A 24,142-nucleotide genomic window follows, 5' to 3' on the forward strand; every position below is an offset into this window, starting at 1 on the left:
TTCATATTGGCTACTATCTGTGATCTTTGTAGGCCAGACAGTATCTCTTTATTTAGGTTAATATAGTAACTAAAATAATAGAGATTTGGCCAGGAGCTCTAGACATCATCCTGAAATGTCTTCATCAACTGAGTTTGCTGGGGCTGCTACTGCTCATGAAAGGCAACTGGTTTAGGAGGGAGATCTATTTCCCTCTAGGCTACTAGTGTCCTGCTGTGGGGAGTTCCATGCTGGAACACAGTGACAGCAAGTCCCTGCTCCCAAAACTCAGCAGATATGTGTCAACACCTACCTAAAATCCACTGTGAAAGGAGGCAGTATGAAAAGGAAAGAGTTATGAGTGAGAGGCAGGGAGAAACAAGGATAAGAGCTGAAGGCTGGGATGGTTTTGTTCCTTCTGTGCCAAGAATGGCTTTAGCACTAACCACTGCATAGCCTAACAAGCATATGCTGAAAAGGCTAAGCCCACAGACAGGGGGACTTCTCTTCCCATTTCTAAATTATAACAGCATTTTTATCAGGGAGGGGTGGTCCTGAGTTCTACAGTGGGATGGGACTGCTTAGACAAGAGTGAGTGCTGACTGATGGGGCTGCAGGGAGAGAGCTCCTCTGCCAGAACAGAGCAGAAAGGAAGATGCAGCCAACAAGAAACATCAGGGAATCGACCACTCTCTACCCTTTAATAGCTTTGGGACAGCACTAGGCCAACTCTCAATGTCCTCATGAAGCCTCCCAGTGCTGCTCTCATGGCAGGAGCCACACTGTTTCAGAAGAAGTAGGATCTGCTCTGGCAGCTGGTCCTTTCCAAGGCTCAATTCCAACATGTGATAAGAACAGGCAGCATTGTTTAGTCAGTGGGATCAGGAAAGAGCAGGTGCTCTGCTGATCCCTGCTGGCCACAAGCCAAGTGCCCCAGTGCAGTGGCGCAGCAACTTTCAGTAGGGGAGCTGCTAAACCTTCCAGCTCAGTGGAGTACCATGTGTGCTCTGCATCAAATGTCCATGTAGCTTGCAGTTCATTGCATATAGCTGTTCTGCCACCAATGCATCACACGTATTTCAGAGTTTACTATGAGCAAACTCTAGTGCAGTAGTCAGGGCTCCTTGCATGCCTTTGGCATTTCCACTGCCCTTAGCAACGACACAAGAACCTCCTGCCTTGCCTTCCATCTGCATGCAGACAGCCGTGGCCCAGTCAGCAGCGGAGAACATGGGGAGGCAATTCTGTGGAGAAACACAGAGCAAAGTCATTTGGACTTTGAGTCACTCTACAGCCCAGATGAAGAAAGACCACTGCTTTCTCTTCTCACCCTACCTGGGTCCTTGCTGCATGAGGCAGTCATGACTGGCAGGACTGCAAAAACCGAGCTTACATGTTAATGCTGTGTCCTGCCCTTGGGCAAACATGTCCTGGAGGATCCAGGGACATCTGCGCCCAGCAGAGACTGAAAGTGTGTCTGCTCCCAGTATGGTCATCTCAGGTCCCACCTCTACAGGATTAACCAGCAACACTTGAAAGAATCCCAGGAAAAACCTCAACTGGGACCTCTCTTTCCAAGAAAGAGAAGTGGGCCCGGTCCCCCTTTGCAGGCAGGTTCCCCATGTCTCTGCCAGGGCTGTGCTTACCTTGGACACCTGACATGCACAGAAGACCTCACCAGAAGCCTGAGGGCTGAGCAGCAGGACTGACGTGCCAGGAGACTTGTCACATAGCTGGTTCACTACTTTCATTAGGATCTAGGAGAGGCATGGATAGGAAGGGTCAGGCATAACCCTGTGTGCAGCAGAAAACATGCCCAGCAGCTCCTTTTTACGATATGGAGCACCTGAAGTACTGCTGGGCCAAAAAGATACTCACCGAGGGGGAGTCAACTGGGACAGTATCAACGATGACAGGCTGATTGCAATGTTTTGCCAGCAGGCTTTGTGCCTTCTCTGCAGCCTGGAGGATGAAACACAGCAGTTGAGGGACTACACGTGGCTTAGGGTGAGCTGGGTGGGGATATGTGCATGCAACATGTACACAGGGAATGGAAGTGTTGCTCTGGGGGATAGAGGGGAGAAGTGTTAGCAGAGGCCAGAGTAAAACTGCAGACTGAAATCTCCACATGGAGACCTGTACAACCCTCCTTCCTCAAAAGCAAACTCTGATGAGCCCCTTTCAAAAGTGGAATAGACAGTGGCCCATTTAGTCTTTGGCCTCTCTCCTGCACCTACACATTGCCATATATCTCAAGCAGGCGTCTGAGGCAAGATGCATCTACTTTAAGGAAAAGCTAGTTCTTACTGAGAACACTAAATCACCAATAAGCACTCTCAAAGGGATTTAAAGATAATCATATCAATTGGCAAGACACAGAAATGTAGTGGGAAGCCAGAGCAATATCCACAAAGTTGGGAGAAAGGCTCTGTCCTGCAGACCTGTCTTACTGCATGACCTTGTAAAGCCCATTTTCTCAGGATTGCACCTGATCTTCTCCATCTATAAACAGGGAAGTGATGCTTATCTGCCTGTTTGCCAAAAGTGCCGATATAGGGCTCTTCATCTTCACAGGCAGAGAGACAGGGGGATTTTGCAGGTTCTGAAAGGCCCATCAGTCATTCATTGCACTTTAAACAATGTGAGTTAAGACCAGTTAAATCAACCCAACCCAGGGCCTGTCTTAAACTGTGTGCGATTACAGCTGTTTTCCCCTGCTTTCCTTCAGGATTGTAGTGACTGAGTTGCTGTGAAGTGTGACAGAGACACCAGGTTCCCTGGTTTAAGCTGCATATTGCTATTAGCAAGCTGCAGTGAGTGTGCTGCTGCCACAATACCTGCTGCATCTCCAGTTTCTTGATGGCTGTGTTGGCTGTTCGTTGAAGCGCTTTGAGAATGGTCTGTAGTTCTTTCCTTTGCCACTGGGGCATTGCAGTGCTAGCCACCACCTGAAAGACAATCTGCTGCATAAGGACACTAAACTGTACCTAGAAATAAACTGCTAGTTCTCTGGGAGGTCCGACTGGAGCTTGACCTCTTCCCAGACTCTCCTTTAGTCCTACATGATCTGGCTAGCCACTGCTAGCATGTGGCTTTCTCTTTTCAGCAGGGCATCTAAAGCCTGGAGAAAAACCTAGGAACCTTTCTTAACTGTGTTACCCTCCCCACCATTGCTTCCTCCCATGGTCCCTCTGGCAGTAGAACATCTGTAACAGAGGCACCTAGATGCAGGTTGAAATCTTTCTGGCCAAAGAGATGCTGGCAGGTAGTACCTTCCTCTTGCTAGTGACCATGGTGAGATGTGAACTTAGCAGGGAAGAAGGGATGTGGCTCAGTGTATAGATCCCATGTTGGGCTCTTTCTGCACAGGAACATAATCCTTACTTTGGTCAACTGGCCCACTTCTTTGGAGAGGTTCTGCACCTCAGGAATAGAGGTGCTCCCCTGCTTCATTCTTATGGAGACAGAGTCCACTTCCATAGCCAAACACTGGCCTACTTCCCGGGCCTGGAGAGAGTGAGAGACAGAAAATGCTTCAAATGCAGCAGTGGAAAGAATGAGCAGGGATGGAGGAAGTGGAGAGACTGCAGGATCATAACCATTCAAGCACTGCTCAGTATCCAACAGGAAGACACCTAGAAACAGAGGCTTTAGGAATGACTGTCCCCAAGAGAAGCCAGCATAAAAAGTTCCTCTCTAGATTTGTAACCATTGCTAGACAGCCACACCCCATGGACAAAGTTGCCTGGCAGTTATGTTTACTCAGTATCTATCTCACATCAAATCATCAGTAATTCAATGAGAAAAAGTTAGGAGCCCCATTTACTTATTAGTGCTCTATTTCATTAGCAAATGCACTCTTGAAACTAAAGCAAGACTGTTCTCCCCATTAATAAAAAAGTAAATGCAATTTTTCCTCCACAATAGCCCTTACACTTTGGAGCACTTCCTTCCTGCCAGACCTTTGTGCCCATGATGGTCTTGGGAGATTTTATACCAGGAGAGCAGAGTGTGTGAAAGAAAAGTTGTGGAGAATGGAGAGGACTGCTCTGCCTAGCCAGGATACACATGCCTAGCTCCAAATCACTCCCTTGTACTTGCACCCTCTCTTATCTGATTTACATATTCTTGAGGGCTCTTCAGGTCAGCACTTCCAGCAAAGCAGGCAGATGTGCCCTGCAGCCTTTCATTCCTCTGCAGCAAGAACGGCCTTGCGAGGAACACAGAGGCGCAGGAGACAGCCACACAAAGGGCAACATGTTTGCTGGGGTGGGCCAAAGCCCACAGTTTCATTGGTCAGTGGGTCACGCTTCTCTGACTGCAGCCCCAAAAGAAGCAGGCAAAGCTGCGGGGTCCCCAACACTTCCAGATATTCAAGGACAGACCGTGCAGACACAATAATAGGTTGCTTACTCTTTATACAGATACAGCCAGACCAGGACCACAGTTTAGCAGGAGAAAAAGACTAAAGAAAGAAGCAAAAGGGCTGTAAGAATGAGGCCAGAGCCCTGTCAGAATAAAGGGCAAATCCAACTGTGATAAGCAGAAGGTGAAACCAAGGCACAAAGGATCATGCCTTTAAACATCTACCTGGGGACTGCAATTTATAGCCCAGAGGCTTCCTGATATTTTGTGTCAAGTTCTCATCTTAGAAAAGCAGGTCTGAAGGGAAGAATGAAGGGCAAGGAGCCAGGAGTACAGGGCAGGGAGGACTGGAGGTGAATAGCAAGGTACAGCAGCAGAGCTGTACCCAGGGGTAAAGGAGAAAGCTGAACGAGACGTTGCAAGGAGTGCTCCAGCTAGGGGAAGGGGATACAAACTGCCTAAGCAGGAACCTGGAAAGTTGGGTCCTACCGGTGTAACCTTGATATGGGAAAAACCTCAGTCCTTTTTTCTCACCTGTTTGGCTTGTCCCCCTGTCACTGCAATGACACGGCTAATTCCTTTAGCCAGCTGACGCTCACTGATAATGGCCAGATCCTCCATAGCTCCTGTTTGTAGCAGATGCCTGCAAAGTGGGCAGAGAACAGGAAAGGAAACAAGCTTCTCTGAGAGAACAGAAATCAGGAAACCTGCTTTCGTTTTAGACGTGTCCCAGGTTCAGCACCCCCTCCCCAATCACAATAGCTTCAATTCTTTCCTAGCCCTAAAATCCTGAGGGAACCCTGTCAGGCAAGAGACAGCAGAGTTGAGGCTAGTCCAGAGGAGCTGTGCTACCCGCACAGCAAGCCGCTGTCAAACAGCACGTAACAGCCAAGTTCTGCTTTGCATTTCTTTCCTTCAGCAGTGAGATGGATTGGGATTTCTCTCTTCTACTCAGCTGCTGCTGCAACTTGTAGAAAGTCATTTTTTCTCCAACTCCATCCCTCCTTTGTCAGGCCAGCAGAACCCAGTCACAGGGCAGAAGATATGACTGACAACCTTCCTTCTTGGTTATCTAACACTGGATATGAAAAAAACTATAGTGTCTCAGGTCCTCTGTTACCAAAAGTAAAGACTGCAGACAGCTTCACTAAAATTGATCATCTCCACTCTCATGCAGTTCCTTGTTCCACTACTCCCACAAGAAGACTGTACTCATGATTAGAAACTTGCTCATTTCCAGCTACATCTGCTCTGAGGCCAATTTGTTCCTGTTTTTTCTTGTACCAGCATTGTCTTAAGATTGATTCACTCTTCTTCTACTCTCATTAGTGCTAAAAGCAGAGAAGAGCTAAGATCATTAATTAAAATAATTAGTTAAACTGATTTCAGGTCCTCATATCAACTGTTTCACAGTCTCCTGCTGGGTCCTCAGCCCTCCTGCAATCCCAAAAAGCCCTGCAAGTCCATTTGGTGTGACGGGGCACATGTTCCTTTTTACACTCTGCCAGAATCCTCTGATGCCAGGTAGCTGTGAGGTGTGTGCTCCTTCCCTGCCCAACCCCAGCCTGACCTCTCTGTAAACAGCACATAGCCAGGGGCTAATTAAGCATGTGCCCACCCAAATACAGCTGGTATGCAAATATGACTATGAGTCAACCATCTTACCCCATAAATAGGAGGCAGCCCAGAATCTGTTGAGCTCTCCTGCATGGCAGAATCTCCTCTTGAGTGGGGATGCTGCTCAAGGTTACTCCTCAAGGTTGATGGATTCCTTATCCACAACAGATCCTTGGTAAGTGACTAACAGCATGCTGAAACTTTGCAAGCTTTGCTAGCTGTATCTCTGATTGATTGTATATATAATCCCTTAGACATAAAACTGTTGACCAAGTCTGGGACTAAGACTGGATCCAGCTGCACCCAGACTCCTCTGAGGACTTTAGAAAGCAAGGGGCTCCATTCTGAACCTCATGACTCAACAGGAGAGTCTCCTTGACACTTTTCTCTGACCTTGTCCTCCATGCAGTAAATAACTGAGTGTACCTTGCCATCAAACCTTCTTAAATCACTGTCTTATTTACCATTCAACTTTGTTAAATCACTGTCTTATCTCAATAAAACATATTGCTGCTTCTCTCTTATGAGTGAAGTGCATCACTCATCAGGTCAAAGCAGAGAAGACAAAAGTTAGGAGAAAAGGTTGAGATGATGCAAATGCAGGCTCCCCAACACCCTGACATTGTACAGATTAGGAAGCTAATAGTATCCCCTGAAGACTGTGATCTGAGGTGATCCCAATAATTGTGAGCCAGAAGATGATCCTTTGTTCCCTTCAAATCCCCCTGAATATGAAGCTAGATCCATCGTTGAAACAGAACGAACTGAGGGACCTCAGGGTGGTGCTCCAGAATATACTATGCGAACCACTCCCTGGGATCCACTCCCTGGGATCTGTTACAATTGATAAATTTGCAAGACAGATATAGCAGAAAACCAGGTGAAACTGAATACTTGTGTGGGGTCTGCCTAAGTGGTGGTGACCGAATAATGCTGAGTGAGGATGAAGCAAACGGCTATTGGGGTCTGGGAGTCTTCTTAAATTTAGGACCTGACCTGGCAGATATACTCCATTCTATCACCAGTCGAGCAGCTTATTGGGCTGAGGGAATAGATACCATGGAGCGAGGTGAACCTTCCATAATCCCCATCTCTAAGTGAGCTCTCTATGGCCATCACAAAAAATGCTTGCATGCAAGCCATGCATGAACGAGGACCCCATAATATCCCACTATCTGCTACAGTAGATTTTGCAACGTTAAAACCACTGATTAGAGGAGCCTTGGCAATTTTTAAACCCTATTTCATTGCAAAACGGGATGAGATCAAAAGAGACACAGAATACAATGAAAGATGAGGTGATAACTCCCTACATGTGCAGAATTAACGCACAGCATTGTTAACCACAGCCATGAAATGGGCTGAGACGATCCAACAGCTGAAAAACCGAACCTGAAGCCCTGTGGAGGAGATCATAGGGTGAGACCTGTGAAACAAGGAACAGAAACTAAATCAAAGGGAAATAAATCTAAAAACCTGCAAACAGAATCTCGAGAACGGAGAAATGAACTGTGGAGGAAAGCATTAGCCCTAGGCATTCCCAGAACTGCGATTCAAGGTCAGCTTACTGGCATTATCTTGAGTCTGATTGAAGCATTCCAGAAATGTGATAAGGGCAAAAGGAGGGAGCATATGTCGGCTACTCCAGCGCCAGCTCCTAGAGAGAGCAACAATCCCTTCCTCCCCCTTTAGGAGGAATTGCAGGGTATGAAGCAAAAAAATAAGTAATGCCCAGAAGGCAATTGGGTCCGTCTGTCCAGCAAGTGGAGGCCTATCAGTGGATAGGTGATAATGGCTCATATATCTTGATTCCAGTCAGTCCTCAACGGCAACTGGTGAAGTTTTTAATAGATATGGGAGCACAAATTTCAATACTAACACAACAAGATGCTGAGAAGCTGGATGTGCAATATGGACAGCAAACAGTTAAAATTACCAGTGTGAACGGACCAAGTGCTGTGTGCCAAAGTGCCGAAGTCAATTTATGGCTCCTGGGCGAGAAGCGTATGTCAACTACTTGCTTTGCAATTAAAGATCACAATGAAAATATTTTAGGTTTCAGTGTTTTAAGCAGACAAACCTGGCACCTGCCGGATGGCAGTGTGTAGTCCTTCAGCTCAAATATCGACCCCAAACCCAGTGGAAACAGAGAGGCTACAGTGCGTGTACTTTGCGCAGCCCCTGCACTCCCTGATTCAAAAATTACTAATGTACTGCAATATCTGGTTTCTGCTGCAGCACAAAATGGAATTTCTGAAGTCATAGCTGATTTGGAGAAATGACAAATTATCTCCAGAATCCACTCCCCATATAATTCACCTGTCTGGCCAGTTCAGAAACCAGATGGGAGGTGGTGTTTGACAATTGATTATCAGCATCTGAATGCTAATACAGCCCCACTAACAGCTGCTGTACCAAATATTGCAAGCTTAACAGCTATTTTGCAAGCAGCTGCACACCCATGGAAGGCAGCGCTAGATGTGGAAGATATATTCTTTATGATCCCCTTGCAGAAGGAGGATAAAGAGAAGTTTGCTTTCACTTGGGAGGGAATACAGTATACCTTTAACAGATTCCCACAGGGGTATAAACGTTCACCTACGATTGCTCATGCTGCACTTGCTGAACTTTTACAGACTGTCTCACTCCCTCAAAATGTGAAACTGTACCAAAATATAGATGATAAGCTCCCAATAGCAGTGGTGCAAAACACAGAATCAGTGCATGATGGGTTTTTCCTTCTTTTCAATGGGGTAAACTGTCTGGATGACCCCACTGAGACAAATCTATTCTAATTCCTGTTTTGCAGCACCCAACAAGATGAAAGGATGTGTTATTCTGCTGCTGTTGAAGATTTTGTTAACAATGACATTTGCACCTACTGTGATTATTCTCCCAGTTGTACTGAGGAGTTTAAATAAGGATGCTGTGTTCAGGCCTAAATACATTACAATAACAATTGCTAACAAGAGCTATAATTTTACAGAGTTGGGATTTCTAAATCCTCACCTAAATCTGATAGGAGGGAATGTAAGTATAATATGTGAAATACAACCCCCAAACCATAAAGGGATTATGTCCTTACTTAGTCATCAAAATAATCTTTACAAAAAGAGGCAAGATTGTAAAAGAGCTGGTAGTTGTTCGATGGATGTTATGTTAAAGAGAAATGCAAGGAAACGGATACAATGTGCATGGAGGTTCAATCATACTACTCACTAGGGGTATGTACATCCATGTCTCTGCTATTATAAAGGATGGAAAAACCCTATCCCCACAGATTTCTGAAATTGGACTGTATGTGATCAAACATGCAGGCCAACAATGAGTATTATTTAATCCATCCTGGTCTCTTAAACAAGTAGAACTATTGATGAGAATTAATATCTCTATAATTAAACCGACCTGTTCACTGTTTCCAAGTACGTCCTATGCAGGATGGTCAGCGTGGTTGCATGGGTGAACCCTCACCTCTCCAAAACGAACAAGGAGAGATGTGACTGGTCTCATAGGAACAGGATTAAGAGTCTTAAATAATATAGATGCCAAAGTGCTAAACACAACAAGTGATTTGCACAAATCCAATGAGGTCTTTTCTATTAGCATTGGGAACTAACCAATGGCTCTTATCTGATATATTGCCTCAATGGGAAAGAATTAATGAAAGAGACCACCAACTAACCGTGAATGCACTTGGTGTAGCCCAGGATAATGTTTCTCTAGCTTTTGGTTGTATCCAAGCTCAACTGTAGATGCAATCTATGGTAGCAGCAATTTTAAGAGAAAGTGAAGAGGACACCTTACCCACTGAAATTTGAAAGGTAATTTGCAACTAAATTTGAAAAGGAATTCCAATCTTGGTGGTATTTAGTCAATTTTACTTATGACCTCATCAACAATAAGGCAATAGCTTTTGTTTTAACAATACGCAGTGCTTTGGTATACAGAATATACCCATCATTGCTCTGGGATTAAATCACAGTGGAACTATACTCCATCCATTAGAACATAGACTGTGGGCTCAGCAAAATGGAAACAAATGGCAAACTGTTGATGCTAATGCATGTGTTGTATGGGGACAACAAGGATTTATGTGTGAAAGTAATACCATCAAAGCCCAAGACATTTGTCTTGACAGTGAACAAAATATTTGTCATTTTGAAATACATCCTGACGAAACCCCTGAAACTATACTTGTATATCTTGGAAAAGGATGTGTTTGTATGAGAACCCTCTGTGATTTTATATTTGTAGATAACATCACTGTAGATATGAGCAATCATTCAAACATTTGTGTTTGTCGTTTTACTGAAATTATGGCATGTGACTTTAATTATTCAGCTCCTGTTTTGTTTTATCAATTGTTACAATCTAATTCTACATTAAATCAAGGTTTATTGCCTACCCCAATCAGAATGAATCTTACTTTAGTGAAAAAACTACTACAACATGATGACCCGTGTCAACTGCTGAAACGTATCCAAAACAATGGACAAAAAAACCCCTAATCACTGTTCATCATGATACAAAAAAGATACACTATGATCTGGAAAGAGTGAAAAAAGACTGGATCCAGCTGCATCCAGACTCCTTTGAGGAGTTTAGAAAGCAAGGGGGTCCATTATGAACCTCATGACTTAACAGGAAAGTCTCCTTGACACTTTTCTCTGACCTTGTCCTCCATGTGGTAAATAACTGAGTGTACCTTGCCATCAAACCTTCTTAAATCACTGTCTTATTTACCATTCAACTTTGTTAAATCATTGTCTTATCTCAAAACATATCGCTGCTTCTCTCTTATGAGTGAAGTGCATCACTCATCTGCGATGGTAGGTTTCAGACAATGAAGCAAGGAATAATGCTTTGCATTTCTCTCATGCTTTTTCATCCTGGAATTTCCAAAGCTTCAAAACCAGCCTACCTTATCACCACTAAATCTTTCAGGTGAGGAAACCAAGTGGCACAGAAACAGGAACTAGAGCTTGGAATAATGTCTCTGCCTCAGCCATCAGTGCTCACTCTTCTTCCTCAGCTTGCATATAGGCCCTGTAGGGCATACAGAAATCCTCATGCAAGCTTGGTCCTGGGATCAAGGTGGGAGGCAACTCTGGAGAATCACAAGGATGCAGTCACCCACAAACATGCCTTCTGACTGAAAGTAGGGAAAGTCACTTACGTCCCACAGCAGAGCTCCACAGAGGTGTGCATTGCAGCCTCAGAGTCGTGGATCAGCACACTTTCCACAGGAACACCCAGGGACACTATCCTTACTGGATCTGGATACTCCTGACAGAGGAGACAGGATCAGCAGCAAATAACGTAGTTCTTCAGAGGCACTTAAAGACTAAGCCCATGGCTTCAGGTCCCTGCCTCACTCTACCCCTATTTTGGGCCCTCCCCAAGAGACAGGGGCAGCACCACTGCTTTCCCCCACAAACAACCACTGCGTGCAGAAAGAAACAACCAGGTGACACTACAAGCTCTTGATCCAGAGAAATGAGCAGAAAGCCTGTGCATCATCAGCATCTACATATTACAACAATGCTCCTGAGAGTCTTGTCTCCCTCCTATTTCCCCTCCTGAACTTCAGAAGTCAATTCCCTTGCAGAAACCTGTTGCTTCAACATCTCTTAGGATGCAGATGATTCCTATTGTGGGAGAAGGCTCAGAAAGACATGCCCTGCCCTGCTGTCATACCTCATCCACAGTACGGAGTCCCTGAACTCTTCTTGCCAGCGTGAGAGGGACCTCAGCCATGTGCACAACCTCGTTTCGTTTAATCACCTCCTGGACCACCTGTTCCACTTGCTGAAGCTGCTCCACGGTCACAGGGCCCTGGGGAAAGAAATTGGCTGCCTTCAGGGGAAGTCTCTGGAAAGGCACAGAACCAAGGAGGGAGAACTGGGGCTATGGCCCCTGGGCAACTCGTCTTGGACAAACCACTTATCCTCCGTGTCTCATCTTCCCTACCTGTAGAAAGGAATTGTGAGCATCATGGCCCTCCCACTCCCCCCTGCAATAGGGATATCAATAAGAATTATTAACCCAAGAGCATCAACCAAATTCTTCAAGACAGATACTGCCATAAGTGACAGGTTAGCAGGGCCAGTGCTCAGCCTGCTCTGACAGCTTTCAATTCCCAAGCCCTCCCACCTGGATGACCAGCACAAATATCAGACACATCCCAGCATGTACCATATTCAAGCTGTGAGTCTATCAGAGATCTCCTTTACACTATCCAGGTCAGCTCCATGTCCACTAGCCCTACTAAGTCCCTTCCTCTCTGCTCCCATCCTTCCCCTTAACATGCCCTCCTCAGAGCCAGGTCAGTACAAAGCTGAGCCCATCACCTCTACAGGACCAAGTTTCATTTCTCAGATGAAACTTGACTTGTCTTAAAAGGAGTAACTATGGTGAGTGGAGAAAAATCCCTGAGAAGATGGGCAGTCCCAGGATGCTGGTTCTGCCATGGCCCACGAGAAGTCCAGGGTCACCTTGGTATTGAAGTCGAAGCGCAGCCGCTCCGCTGTCACATGGGACCCTCGTTGCTCTGTTTTGTCTCCCAGGACGTGGCGGAGTGCAAAACTCAGCAAGTGAGTAGCAGTGTGGTTGGTCATGCAGGCCAGCCGCTGGGCCTGAAAGCACAGATAGGTTGGCAGTGAGTGCAGGAAGGTCTCCACAGCTGTGGGGAGCAGGGTTGGAGAGGTAAGGGAAAGGCTGCATGAGAGGGGATGGGAGTTGACAAAGAAGAATAGGCAGCACAGCCAGTAGACAGATCTGCCCTGTGACATAAGTTCATCTAGCTTCTTTCCCCATGGTATCAGCTTTGTAAAACAGCAAAGGGCAGGCCAGATAACTTGCGACAGACCCAAGACTCCTAGAAGATTATAGACAGGGATACTTGTGAGCTCTCTGTCCCGCCTCACATTGCAATGAAGAGCAGTCTCAGGAGCACAATGGACAAAGCACTGCTGTGCCCAGGTTACTCAGAACACCACAAGACCCTCAAAGCAAGGCCGGAAAAGGGTTAAGACCAAAGGAGCCATCACCTCATCCACAAAGAGCTGCACTTGGTCCCCAGCACGCAGGGTTTCCACAGCAGTGACCTCATGGATCACATAACCACCACAGAGATGAACCGACTCTACAGGGAAGAGCATGTCCTGGACAAAGAGACACAGAAGGGCGAGTTAGGACACATGGAGCATCCAAAGAGCAGTGCTAGTGCCTGCATTACCCCACTGGGAAACACGACCCCCACTGGTCCCTAAGAGACAGGGATGGGGTGGGAAAAGCAAGGACAAGCTTCTTGTCAATGCAACCAGAGCGCTTCAGCAATTCCTAGTGTCCAGCCACTCACTGCACAACCTGTCAGGGCTGCCAGCTTTCAATGCAGGGGCAGCAACACCAACCATGCAAATGAATTTTCTGGACAGGGATACTGGTCCATGAGAAAATGGACAGCAACTGCCAACGCACCCGTTCTGGGTATCGAAGGAACCACTTTGCCTCATTGGGCTGGCAAGAGAAACTTGCTTCCCTCTTCAGCTTGCGAGAAGTTCTGAGCAAGGCACTATTCCATTTTGCAAGGTTAAAAAGGCAGCATCAATGCCCAGATGTGATTTTCAAGAGACAGAGTGTGGGAGGGAGCTAAAACTGCATCCCATGTAACTTCCTAGAGGAGGGTCAAAGCTCTGCCTTTGGCAGGGTAGAAGAAACATGCTGCCAAGCTGGGGGTCCTCTTTGATGCTTTTGGGAAGCATAAGAACTTTTGCACTAAGTCTCAGGTTGGGAACCTCTTGCAGTTCTCCAGGACTGGCCAGATACAAGTTATTCAGCTGGTGGACTTTTTGATCCCTGATTGCCTTCTCTCTGCATTATCACCCTGGCTGGAAAGAGGGCAACATATTGAAGGGAGGCCCAAGAAGACTCTTTCAAGCCTTCTCCAGTAAGAAGAAATTGCAAAGGACTGAGAGAGACAACCAGAGAAGCAGATCCACATCTGAGAAGGTTTTGCTGCTTTTCCTTGCCCCCACCAACCCTGAGGCAAAGCCAAAGGAATTGCCAGGACACTGCAGCTTGCAAGTTAACACAGCAAAACAGTCCATCATTTGGGAAGGTTTACCTGGCCTCAGTAACCGTGGCTACCTTGGATTTAGTCAAAGGGCCTCACCTGCTGTCCCAAGCGCATCAGGTAGCCCCGGTCAGAGGCTTGCCCACCCTGCTCTGCATAGAAGTTAGTCCGATCCAGGATGATACCACAGTGTTGTCCTGCCCCAACCTCCTCCTGGAGAGACTGATCTCTGTACAGCATCAGGATGGTGGCTTGGCATGGGCTGAACTCTGTCGAGGGCGAGAAGATACCAGCAATTAGCATGTGCATCCCATCAGATCACAACAAGAAGGGAGGCACCACTTCCATGTGCCAACCCTGCCAGTATCCTGCCTACTGAAAGCCAGCACTTTCCTTTGCCGTGGTAGGACAGGCATATCTATCAGCAGAAAGGACAAAGGATCTATTATTTGGAATCAAGTCCCAAAATAGAACAGTCATCTCTTGCTTACCCAGGGACAGACCTGCTGGGTAGCAGTTAACCAGGCTGCCAAAGCAGGGATGCCCAATCTGGCTCCACACGAGCCCACTTCAGAAAGATGCAGCACAGACATGTCTGCATGGTGCTACGCTGCATGCTTGGCCACCTTGACTCCCTTCTGCAATGAGACGACTGGCTTGGTAAACAAGGGAAGACAAGGGATGTCACCTTCCTTGACTTAGCAAGGTTTTGACACACCCGCCTGCAGTATCCTTATAGCCAAATTGGGGAAATATGAACTGGGCAGGTGGATCACTCCTAAGGCGGCCAAATAATTGGCTGGATAACTGGGCTCAAAGACTTGGAAGTGCTCAATGGTTCAAAGTTCAACTGATATTCAGTTACCAGTAGAGCTAACTCAGAAGCTGCTGATATTGGGGCAACACTGTTTAACATCTTCATTAATGACTATCCATGACAGGATGGGATGCACCCTCCTCCTGTCTGTGGATGTCAACAAACTGGTGGAGATAGGTTGATAGGCTGGAGAGCAGAGCTGCCTTTCAGAGAGATCTCAACAGCCTACAGAAACAGACTGAGAGAAACCATGTGATGTTCAACAAAGGCTTCATGGATGCCAACTGGATCAAAAGCAGCTTTGCAGAAATGGACCTGGGGGTCCTCAGGAACAAGTTGAACACGAGTCAACAGGGTGGCTTTGCAGCAAGGAATGCTGACTGCATACTGGACTGTATGAATAAAAGTGTAGCCAGGAGGTCAAGGAAAGTGATTACACCCCTCTGTTTGCCATTTGTGATGCTGCAGTACTGGGCAGTTTTTGGTTCTCCAGTACAAGAGAGACAAAGAAAGACATTGAAATACAGGAGTAAATCTAGCAGACAGCCACCAAGATGGTCAGGAGGCTGGAGCACATGACATACAAGGAGAGACCGAGAGAACAAGGTTTGATCAGCCTGAAGAAGAGAAAGCAAAGGAAAGATCTTAGCAATGTTAGTGGGAAAATATAGAGAAATTGGACCCAGACTCTCTCAGAGATGCACAGCAAAAGGATGATGGGCAATAGAGCCAAGTCCTCACACAGGAAATTATGCTGGACACAAGCAAAAAACTTTTCACAGTAACAGTAATAAAGAGCTGGAACAGGGCCCAGAAAGGCTGTGGGATCTCCATTCTTGGAGGAACAAAAAACTTAACTGGACAAAGCCCTGAGCAACCTGATCTGACTGGGAGGCTGATGCTCCTTTGAGCAGGAAAACAAATATCCAGAGATCCCCTCCAACGTGAATTATTCTATGATTCAATGACTTAACAGGGGAAACAGTGCTAGCTTGCAAATTTCAGCCAATGTCACTGCTGGACTTTTTTTTTCCATTATGCTCTTGTTGTAATATATACAGTTTGAGCTACCTCACTTTCTGCTTAATGTGGGTTGTCACCAGCACGCTGGGTAAAGGAGAGCTGGCTGTATGCAGCTATCTCTAATTGTTTGTGACAGCCACACTACCTCTTACTCTCTGTGGTTTAGCTTTATACTTTTCCTAGAGCATCAATAACCATTACCCTAAATGATAAAAAACCTGCACTGGCATCTACTGGCCTGCCAGAGAAATAGCAAGTGCAAGGCCTTAGACAACTACCCAAACCCTCAGCAGCCTCTTCATTCTCCCTAGCACTCACACTCCTGATTGTCAGGGACAGGCTGGGCAATCATCTCCAGCAGAAATCAACAGTGCACTGTTCAGGATTGCACAGTAACACCAACTCAGAGCTCACAGCTTCACCACCAGCCCAGGGCCTTCTTGGGGGCATACCACCAGCACACAGGGCACATGCCCTCCTGCAGGCATGAGGTTAGGAAGTAAAAGCAGTCTCTTGGGAGTCTCATCCAGTGCCCTAAGGCAGAGCTTGCCCTATGGATGGGACCAGCCACTTACCATATTGCCCATGCTGCCCAAGCGTGTAGGCGTATTTTGGTGAGTCGTCAGTAACAGGCACGTTGTTGCTCTGCAGCTGAGCTAGTGAGTGCACATCAAGATGCACATCTGCACCCTCCAGCTGTCCTGCCTGCAGGCCATGAGCCTTCCGCTACATCAGAGCAAAGGCACAGTTAAGATGAGCAGTATCTTAGGGGCATCCAAACCAATAGCTGGAGCTTTGAGGCTAAAAACTCCTTCCACCTTCCTGGATAAGGTTCATTTATATTTGTGCTGCTGCAGGCTACTGTTAACCCAACCCCATTCCCTCCAACCCACAAGCACTCAAATGCCACCCTGTGCTAGCCTTAAGGCATGCCATAAGCAACTGCTAACACAACCAACCCTCCCTGCACTGCTTGCTATATATCTCTGAAACTTCCAGGACAACAAGGTCTTGATCTGACCACTCAACAGGGTCTGCCAGTGTGAGTCTCCCAGCACTAAAGAGACTGAGTGGAGTACATTAACTCTTGATAAACCACTTGCTGTTTTAGCTATCTAAGCTGGCCCTGCTTTGAGTGGGGAGCTGATAACTGCCAGAGGCTTCTCCCAACCAATACCGTTCTGTGATAAATCCCCACTCCAGCAACAGTAAAAACTGTAACACACTTCTAAGATCTGTGAAGGAATCACCAGCAAATGCTTTCAGCACCAAGCCCAAAAGTGAAAGCAGTGTGTTCCAAACGTTGATATCAACCCACTTCCACTTCAGGGAAAGGGTGCCCTGGCTCCGGGGTGCATCTGAGGAGCCCCAGCAGTGACAGGAATTCTGCCACTTTGCCCACAGGACAGAGGGCAGGCTCCAAATCACTCTGATGAGCACAGCGTCCCTCTTACCTTGGCATCTTCCAGAGCAAGTTCATTAAAAGCAGCTGAATCCAAACGCATCCCCTTTTCTTCAAGCATCAAGTCAATCAAATCCAGAGGGAACCCCAAATTCCCATATAGAGACCAGGCTACTTCAGCTGCAGGACAGAAAGGAGCACATGAACTCTGTGTGGTTATTGAAAGCAAAGGCATCTCCAGAGCTGTTCAGATGGGACCAATCTGCTATATGCCCTGATAACCAGGTTCACCTGTGCTATGCACAACTGCACTGGTAATGGGGAAGGGAAGAGGAGCCATGCAGTCCCTCTTGCATGGGACTGCGTGCACCACACTCAATGGCGCAGCACTGCCCCACCTCTGCTAAAATTCAGTGCAGCACATCTGGATAAGCAGCTGCTCTGGCTGGGTCCTGAGCTACTTCTTTCAGCTCTGTACTTGCGAGGAGCCAGTTAATCAGTAAATAAAGCAGCGAGGGATGTTTCTAGCTTTTTGGTGCCTAGTTGGTTGTGAGAACAAAGTACTTGGAAACAATCAATTAGGAGACTGGAAGAACGTTTGCTACTGGAACATCATTGAAAACATGTTGGGGAGGCAGGGAGACATCCACCAGAGTTTTGACTGCAATGCCTGTACGGACCTGAATCAAACCATCTTCAAGTACAGCCAGGCAGAAGAAGGAGACTCACCTGGGAAATCTGTGCAGGGCTCCATCTGCTGCACTGTCCGCTCGATGATGCGCCTCCCACGCTCAAGGGAGGACAGAAAAGCAGCCTCGTTCTCATTGATGATATCCGCAATCTCCTCAAGGAACAGAAGGGTTAGCCATAACACCTCAGAGATCTCCTCAACTCACCCCTTACATCACTAGGCTACTTGCTAAGCTGAGCTCAAAGCAGCTGAGTGGGTGTCTAACAGGTGCTGTGTCTACTTGAACCAGCCTTTTTGTTCTGTAAGTATCCATCACAATATGGTTCTGATGCATTATAAGACAGTGCTAAACTCATTGTATCTTCTGTCACCCTATCACCCTTCCTGTTAAGGAAATATTGACCATCTACCTGAGGGAAGCTGGATGCTGACTAAAGTGCCCTGTCAGAAATTCTTGCCTGGAACCCAATTAAAATTGCAAGACTAGAACAGTCAGAGAAATTGCTCATCACAGTTGCTGTCAGCAGAAGCAAGCACGGAGCAGCCTGTAAATTAGTTACCCTGACTAGCCTTAAACTTCCAATCCACTTGGGACAAAGGGTACCCATGCTAGGACAGGTAGTACTTCCATTCGACAAAAGAGCTGCCCTAGTTTTGTCAGAACAACAGCTCTTATACCAGGACAAGAAGCCACTGTAAGGATCTCATATAGCTCCCACACGGGGAAGTCTGCCACAGGTACTTCTCAGTCCCAGGCAGTGCTCGATACACGCACGTGCCCAGCACATCTCGGCCTACCCATGAGAACCCAGCAATGGAGGAGGCAGTGCAGACCCCTCCAGCTAAGTCCCAAAGAGGGGCCCACTCCTGCCTCCAAAAGCAGCGTCTAAGAGAGACGACAAGAGAGGGGTTTCTCTCCAGAGGATTCCACGCTACTCACCTGGTCCATGTTCTTCCTCAGCTCTGGGTAGGCATCCCCCTGTGGAGTTAGCCTCACAGTTAGTGATAACGACATCCACAACGGCTTCCTCAGGGGATCTCACAGCATGCCACACACGTTAGACAGGTTTCTCAGGCAAGTGAGAATGTATTCTGAGCACCACTGCACAGCCTCAAGGACAGCATCACAGGGGGAGAATCACATGTGGAATTACAGCTGCCATCTCCTGGCTGTCTCCCTGTGACCCTCCCCTCCCAGCCCCTGCACAGCATCTCTGTAGCAACCACATCAATTTACAAAGGGCCAGGAAGCAGATTCTTTTAGAAGGCAGTTAGCAATCACAGGAACCAATTTCAGGTGGCTTTAACCAAATACAACTGTGGAAGCCACTGCCTTTGGGAAACAATAGCGCACACACTTACACACATACTTGTGCTGAGTGTGTCACAGGTCACACTAGACCCCCTCCCTCCAATCACAAGTGATCAGGATACAAGAGGGAGTTTTACTGCGGCAACTCACAGCACCACAGACACTCTCCTAGAGTGCCTTCCCATCCAAGATTGTCCCTTGACAGTGCACAGGAAAGGCGTATGGGGTTGAGTATGTCCTGTGTGATACTCTTCCTCTCCAAGGCGGCAGTTCTTACTCACCAGCACGTCCACTACAGTAGGCACCAGGGAGGCCAGGAGCCCAGGTGGGGCATGGAGGACTTCAGAGCAAAAGCGGACAGCCCTGCGCAGGATCCGGCGCAGCACCAGCCTGAAAGCAGGGCAAGATTCTCCAGACAGCCATGTGAGCATCCCGCCCCACTTCCACAACCGGTACACTCCACATGCAGCTCCTCTCTGGCCTGATCTATCCATATAGGCCAGCTGCATCCTGCACTTCACATCTATCTGGGGATGACCCTGCTGATCTTAAATGCCTCCAGGGCCTCTCCTTCTTGTCTCTACACAGCTCACCCACTCCCTGTCTTTGACCCCCTCCAGAACCTCTCCTGTACAGCTGCTCACATTCCCTTTCCCTTCTGGATCTAACTCCATTCACCCTGTGCTGTTTCCGCATGTCCTTACTCTGCTCCAGACAGGCCTGGGTAGATGCCATCAGTGATGCACACGCACAAGGTACGCACGTGATCTGCAACCACACGGTAGGCCATATTCACAGCCCCAATGTCAGCCTCCCCGACCAGACCTTCGTATCTGGGCCCCCCACAGCCCTGGAAGAGAAAGCAAGGAAACAGATTAGCAGTGGTGAATGGCTGTAGAAAAGCTGCAATGTAAGACAGCCAGCTACACACTTTATTTCATGCTTGTCAACTGGCTCTGAACCCTATGATATAAGATGTACTCAAAAAACCTTTTCAGAACATTACAGACCAAGACTTGTGTGCCTAAGAGATGTCAACCAATGCCCTGACCCTGAGGTACTTAACAGACCCTGGGAGAAACATGGATCAACAGTGCTGTTATCCCAGTGGATTCCCAACCTGGAATTTTCCCCAGCTTCTCTAGAATGCTGCTGTGGGCCTGCCTGGACATACCTCTTGTTTTAAAATACTGTACAGTAATGTGTGTAGAGAAGGCTGTATTATGGTACCAGTCAAGCAGTCTGCATTCATGGGGCTTTGGTTTAGCTGCGACTCTGAGCAGGAGCATCATCACCTTGTGAATGGCATCCAGGATGGGAGTGAAGAGATCTGTGTCATAGTTGGAGCGCTTGTTCTGCAGAACTGTCACCAGCCTTTCCAAGCCCATTCCTGTATCCACATGGTGCTGGGGCAAGGGAAGTAAGTTTCCCTCCACCTCTCTGTTAGCATGCCAGAAAAAATAAAAGGCAAAAGAGAAGCAGGGGTCAGTCCAGGGCCAAAGAACAGGAGTGGGAGAGTCACAGAGGATAGGAGAGTGACGGGGGTGGAAATAGTCCTGGGGTGGGTGACCCAAAAGAAGGACTTTCAGGGACAGGACTAACAGCAGCCTGGGGTGGCACTGCTAGGTGGTCAGGCTCTGACCATCAGGTAGTCACAACATACTGTAAAGTACAGAAAAAGGCCTGCCCTAAACAAGGGCCTAAGCCCTTCTCCTCCTTCTAGAAGTTTTTCTGTGCTGCTGCAGACCTAAAGGAACATCTGGGATGCAGCAGTGGAGGAAAAGAGGCAGCATAGGTTGAGGAAGGACAGGAAAAACTTGGCAAAGGGGGGCCACAGTGAACACATCTCCACTGCTTCCCCTTTGATCCTGTATTGCCATCTCCTGGAAAGCAGTGAGATTTCTGAGAAAATGACTACAGTTTTGATGTCAGAGGAGGCAAAGGCTCTGGGGCTTGGGCTGGATGCCTAGTACCTGCTATACTGCATGAAGACCAGGTTCCAGATCTCCACTACATCGGGGCTGCCCTGATTCACCAGGGCTGCAGCATTTCTGCCACCACCCACGTGGTCATAGTGGATCTCTGTGCAGGGACCACAGGGACCTGTGTCTCCCATCTCCCAGAAGTTGTCCTTCAATGGGAAAGGAAGCACGTGGCTGGCAGGCACCCTGGAAAGGCAAACAACAGGGATGACAGGACTCAGGTACACACACAAAATACAGACTAGCCTAGATTACAGGGAAAGTTGGAGACAGGATCCTTTCCGACTACTACAAACTCAGTATGCAAACACATCAGGATTCACGTGCTTCTGTTCACAAGAAATTAACCTCCTTAGCAGAGATAAGCGGGACCAAACCAGACAGATCCTACTCACTGCTCAGCATGGCTAGCAAGCTCAGTCTGGCTCCTGCTGATGGATGACTTGCTCTCTCTTGGGTCTGTGGAGCCACTTCTCTCTTGGGAGGTTATTCCAGCAGAGCTGGACACCAACATGGCATAGAACTAACAGCCTTCGGCCCAAAGTCCACATACAGCCTGGAACAAGCTCCCAAAGTACATCAGTGCTTTCTGCAGTGGCTTCATCCTCATGCTGAGGTGGCCATTGCTAGCTTTCAGAAGAGAATGCAACCTCCACAGCTCACGATGGAGAGGATGTAAAAGGATCACACAAAGAAAAAGAGGATAGTGGGAGTAGCATTACTGCGCACAGAACAGAGATCACCATCTCACTTCATCCAGGTCAGACAGCCTTAGGTACGCAGCCCCTCTGGCTGACTGCATCTGAACAACAGCTTAAAGATGAAGTGCACCAGAGTGCTCAGAGTTCAGCTGACTTTTAGCAGCCCAAACAAAGCAGAAATCAAATGAGTTTAAAGCTCAATTTTTGGTGCCTACATCTGATTCCCATGAACTGAAGAGCAAATGAGAAACTATGAAGACTGAAGCATCAGTGCTTGCTCCTCAGAACCTCTTCTCTAACACAGCTTACCCCAGGCAGAGCCATATGTCCCTGCACTCCTCATCTGCGTTCAGCCCCAGCGAAGAGTCTCCACCAAAATAGGTGACATACAGACGATCTTTGGGGATCTCGTAGACCTCTGTCAAGAGCTCCCAGGCCATGCTACATGCTTCCTCCTGAGTAGGCAGGGAACACAGAGGAAGCACAATAATCCAGGGCATGAAAAGAGACATGAAGGTTCTTTACAATGGGAGTCAGATACCAAAGAAACTAATTTGAGTTTTTCTGTCCCTTGGCAATTTTAAGACACATGCCAGGGAGCATGACCGGGGTCAGGCCAATGAGACAGTTCTTCAAATAGCTGTGGAAAACTGTGACCTTCCTAAATCCTTGGGAGACCTTCAGAATCACAGCATGGTCTACACCCACCTGTTTACCAGCAGAGTCGCATGGATTATTTTCTCTTCCGGGAAGAAATGCATTTACTAGCAAAACAACTAGCATTCTTTATCTTTCCCTCCTTTTCAAACTTTCTAATAACAAGCACAAAATGAACTGGAAAACATTTTTCATCCATATGAAATGGTCAACACTGGTGCTTGCACTGGGAGCTTTGGTTCGTATATGTGTGGCGGCTTTGGAAAGTTTGAGCACTTTGAGAGAAATAAGTTCTCTGCAGGGCACATTTAGTGATTCAGCACACCAACTGACTACCTCTGCTTCAGGCCACAGAGCTTCCAACAAGGAATTCAGAGCTCGCCAAAGCCTTGTGCAGATACCTCTATGGTGCTCCAGCACAGACATGATGCTGTAAAAGAAAAGCTGTATCTCTCCCCGGAGAGGTTGGGACTTGGAGAGGACTGGAGAATGGAGAGGGTTCGCCTCACCTTAAAGTAATCTCCAAAGGACCAGTTCCCCAGCATCTCAAAGAAGGTGTGATGGTAAGTATCTCGGCCCACATCCTCCAAGTCATTGTGCTTCCCTCCAGCACGCACGCACTTCTGGCTGTTCACCACCCGCTTGTACTGTGCTAGCTTGCTCCGGGGATGCACCGTGCCCAGGAAAATGGGCTTAAACTAGAAATCAAGACAGAGAGACATCTCCTGTTTCTAGATACTGCCCAACACAGCAGGCTTATGACTGGGGCTCCTGAAATACAGACAAGGAACTACAAGTAGAAGAGATGCATGAGGAGATGGAAAGGGTGTGAGGTGACAAGGACATACAGGAGCTGATCATGCCACAGGAGACCTCTGCGAAAAGGGCCTTCCTGCTAAAGATAAACCGCATTCCTCCAAGAAAGCGCAGTTCCCGGGAAGCCCGCCCAGGGGACCCGCCGGTGAGGACCCCAGCCAGGGGACAGCCAGAACCCCCTGTCAGACACAGGCCCCGGGCCGAGCGCCGGCAGTGCGCAGAGCCGAGGGGCCGCATCGCCCTCGCAACCGGTCCGCGGGGCGCAGGGGGGGAGCACCTGGTTCATGCCCGCGTTGACGAAAAGGAGGCGCGGGTCCCCGCGGGGCCGCACGGGGGCCGAGGGCAGGCAGCGGTGGCCGTGGCGCTCCTGGAAGAAGCGGAGGAAGGCGGCGCGGACCCGCCCCGCCGCCGAGACGCCGCTGCCCCAGCGGCGGGGGCTGCAGTCCCAGCACCGGGGCACGGCTAGCTGCAGGCGACGCCGCAGCCGCCCGGCCGCCGCCATCTCGGCCGAGGGCGGCAGGAGGACGAGGGCGGCTTCAGGATGGGCAGCGAGGGGGGCGGAACGGGCGGGGACAGCGCACATTGCAGGGGCCGATGGGATCGAGGAGGGCCGCAGCTGCGCCCGGCGGCTTCCCGGCTCTGCTCAGTGTGTGAACGGCGGGAGCGGCTCGGGATCGCCGCCCGGGCCTCGAAAACCCTCGATTGT

At 48.1% G+C, this 24,142-nt stretch overlaps 1 protein-coding gene across 2 annotated transcripts; it reads right to left on the minus strand.

The window, feature by feature from the left end:
- Positions 1 to 653: 653 nt before the first annotated feature.
- AARS2 (alanyl-tRNA synthetase 2, mitochondrial) lies at positions 654 to 24,114 on the minus strand. Of its 2 annotated transcripts, XM_026123017.2 has the most exons (22): positions 23,714 to 24,114; positions 23,130 to 23,318; positions 22,273 to 22,418; positions 21,254 to 21,448; positions 20,576 to 20,720; positions 19,985 to 20,130; positions 19,562 to 19,670; positions 18,909 to 18,947; positions 18,007 to 18,118; positions 17,330 to 17,457; positions 16,451 to 16,601; positions 14,135 to 14,304; positions 13,011 to 13,124; positions 12,456 to 12,596; positions 11,659 to 11,796; positions 11,138 to 11,247; positions 4,879 to 4,987; positions 3,364 to 3,486; positions 2,817 to 2,927; positions 1,858 to 1,941; positions 1,626 to 1,736; positions 654 to 1,223 (listed from the first exon to the last, which is right to left on the minus strand). In XM_026123017.2, exons 1-22 carry the CDS (start codon positions 24,017 to 24,019, stop codon positions 1,059 to 1,061), a joined length of 3,042 nt encoding a protein of 1,013 aa, XP_025978802.1. In that variant the 5' UTR covers positions 24,020 to 24,114; the 3' UTR covers positions 654 to 1,058. The 2 variants fall into 2 exon arrangements, with proteins under 2 accessions (XP_025978802.1, XP_064365595.1); XM_064509525.1 differs by lacking the exon at positions 2,817 to 2,927.
- Positions 24,115 to 24,142: the final 28 nt, after the last annotated feature.

The sequence above is a fragment of the Dromaius novaehollandiae genome, chromosome 3, assembly GCF_036370855.1.
Source record: "Dromaius novaehollandiae isolate bDroNov1 chromosome 3, bDroNov1.hap1, whole genome shotgun sequence".
Lineage (NCBI taxonomy): Eukaryota > Metazoa > Chordata > Aves > Casuariiformes > Dromaiidae > Dromaius > Dromaius novaehollandiae.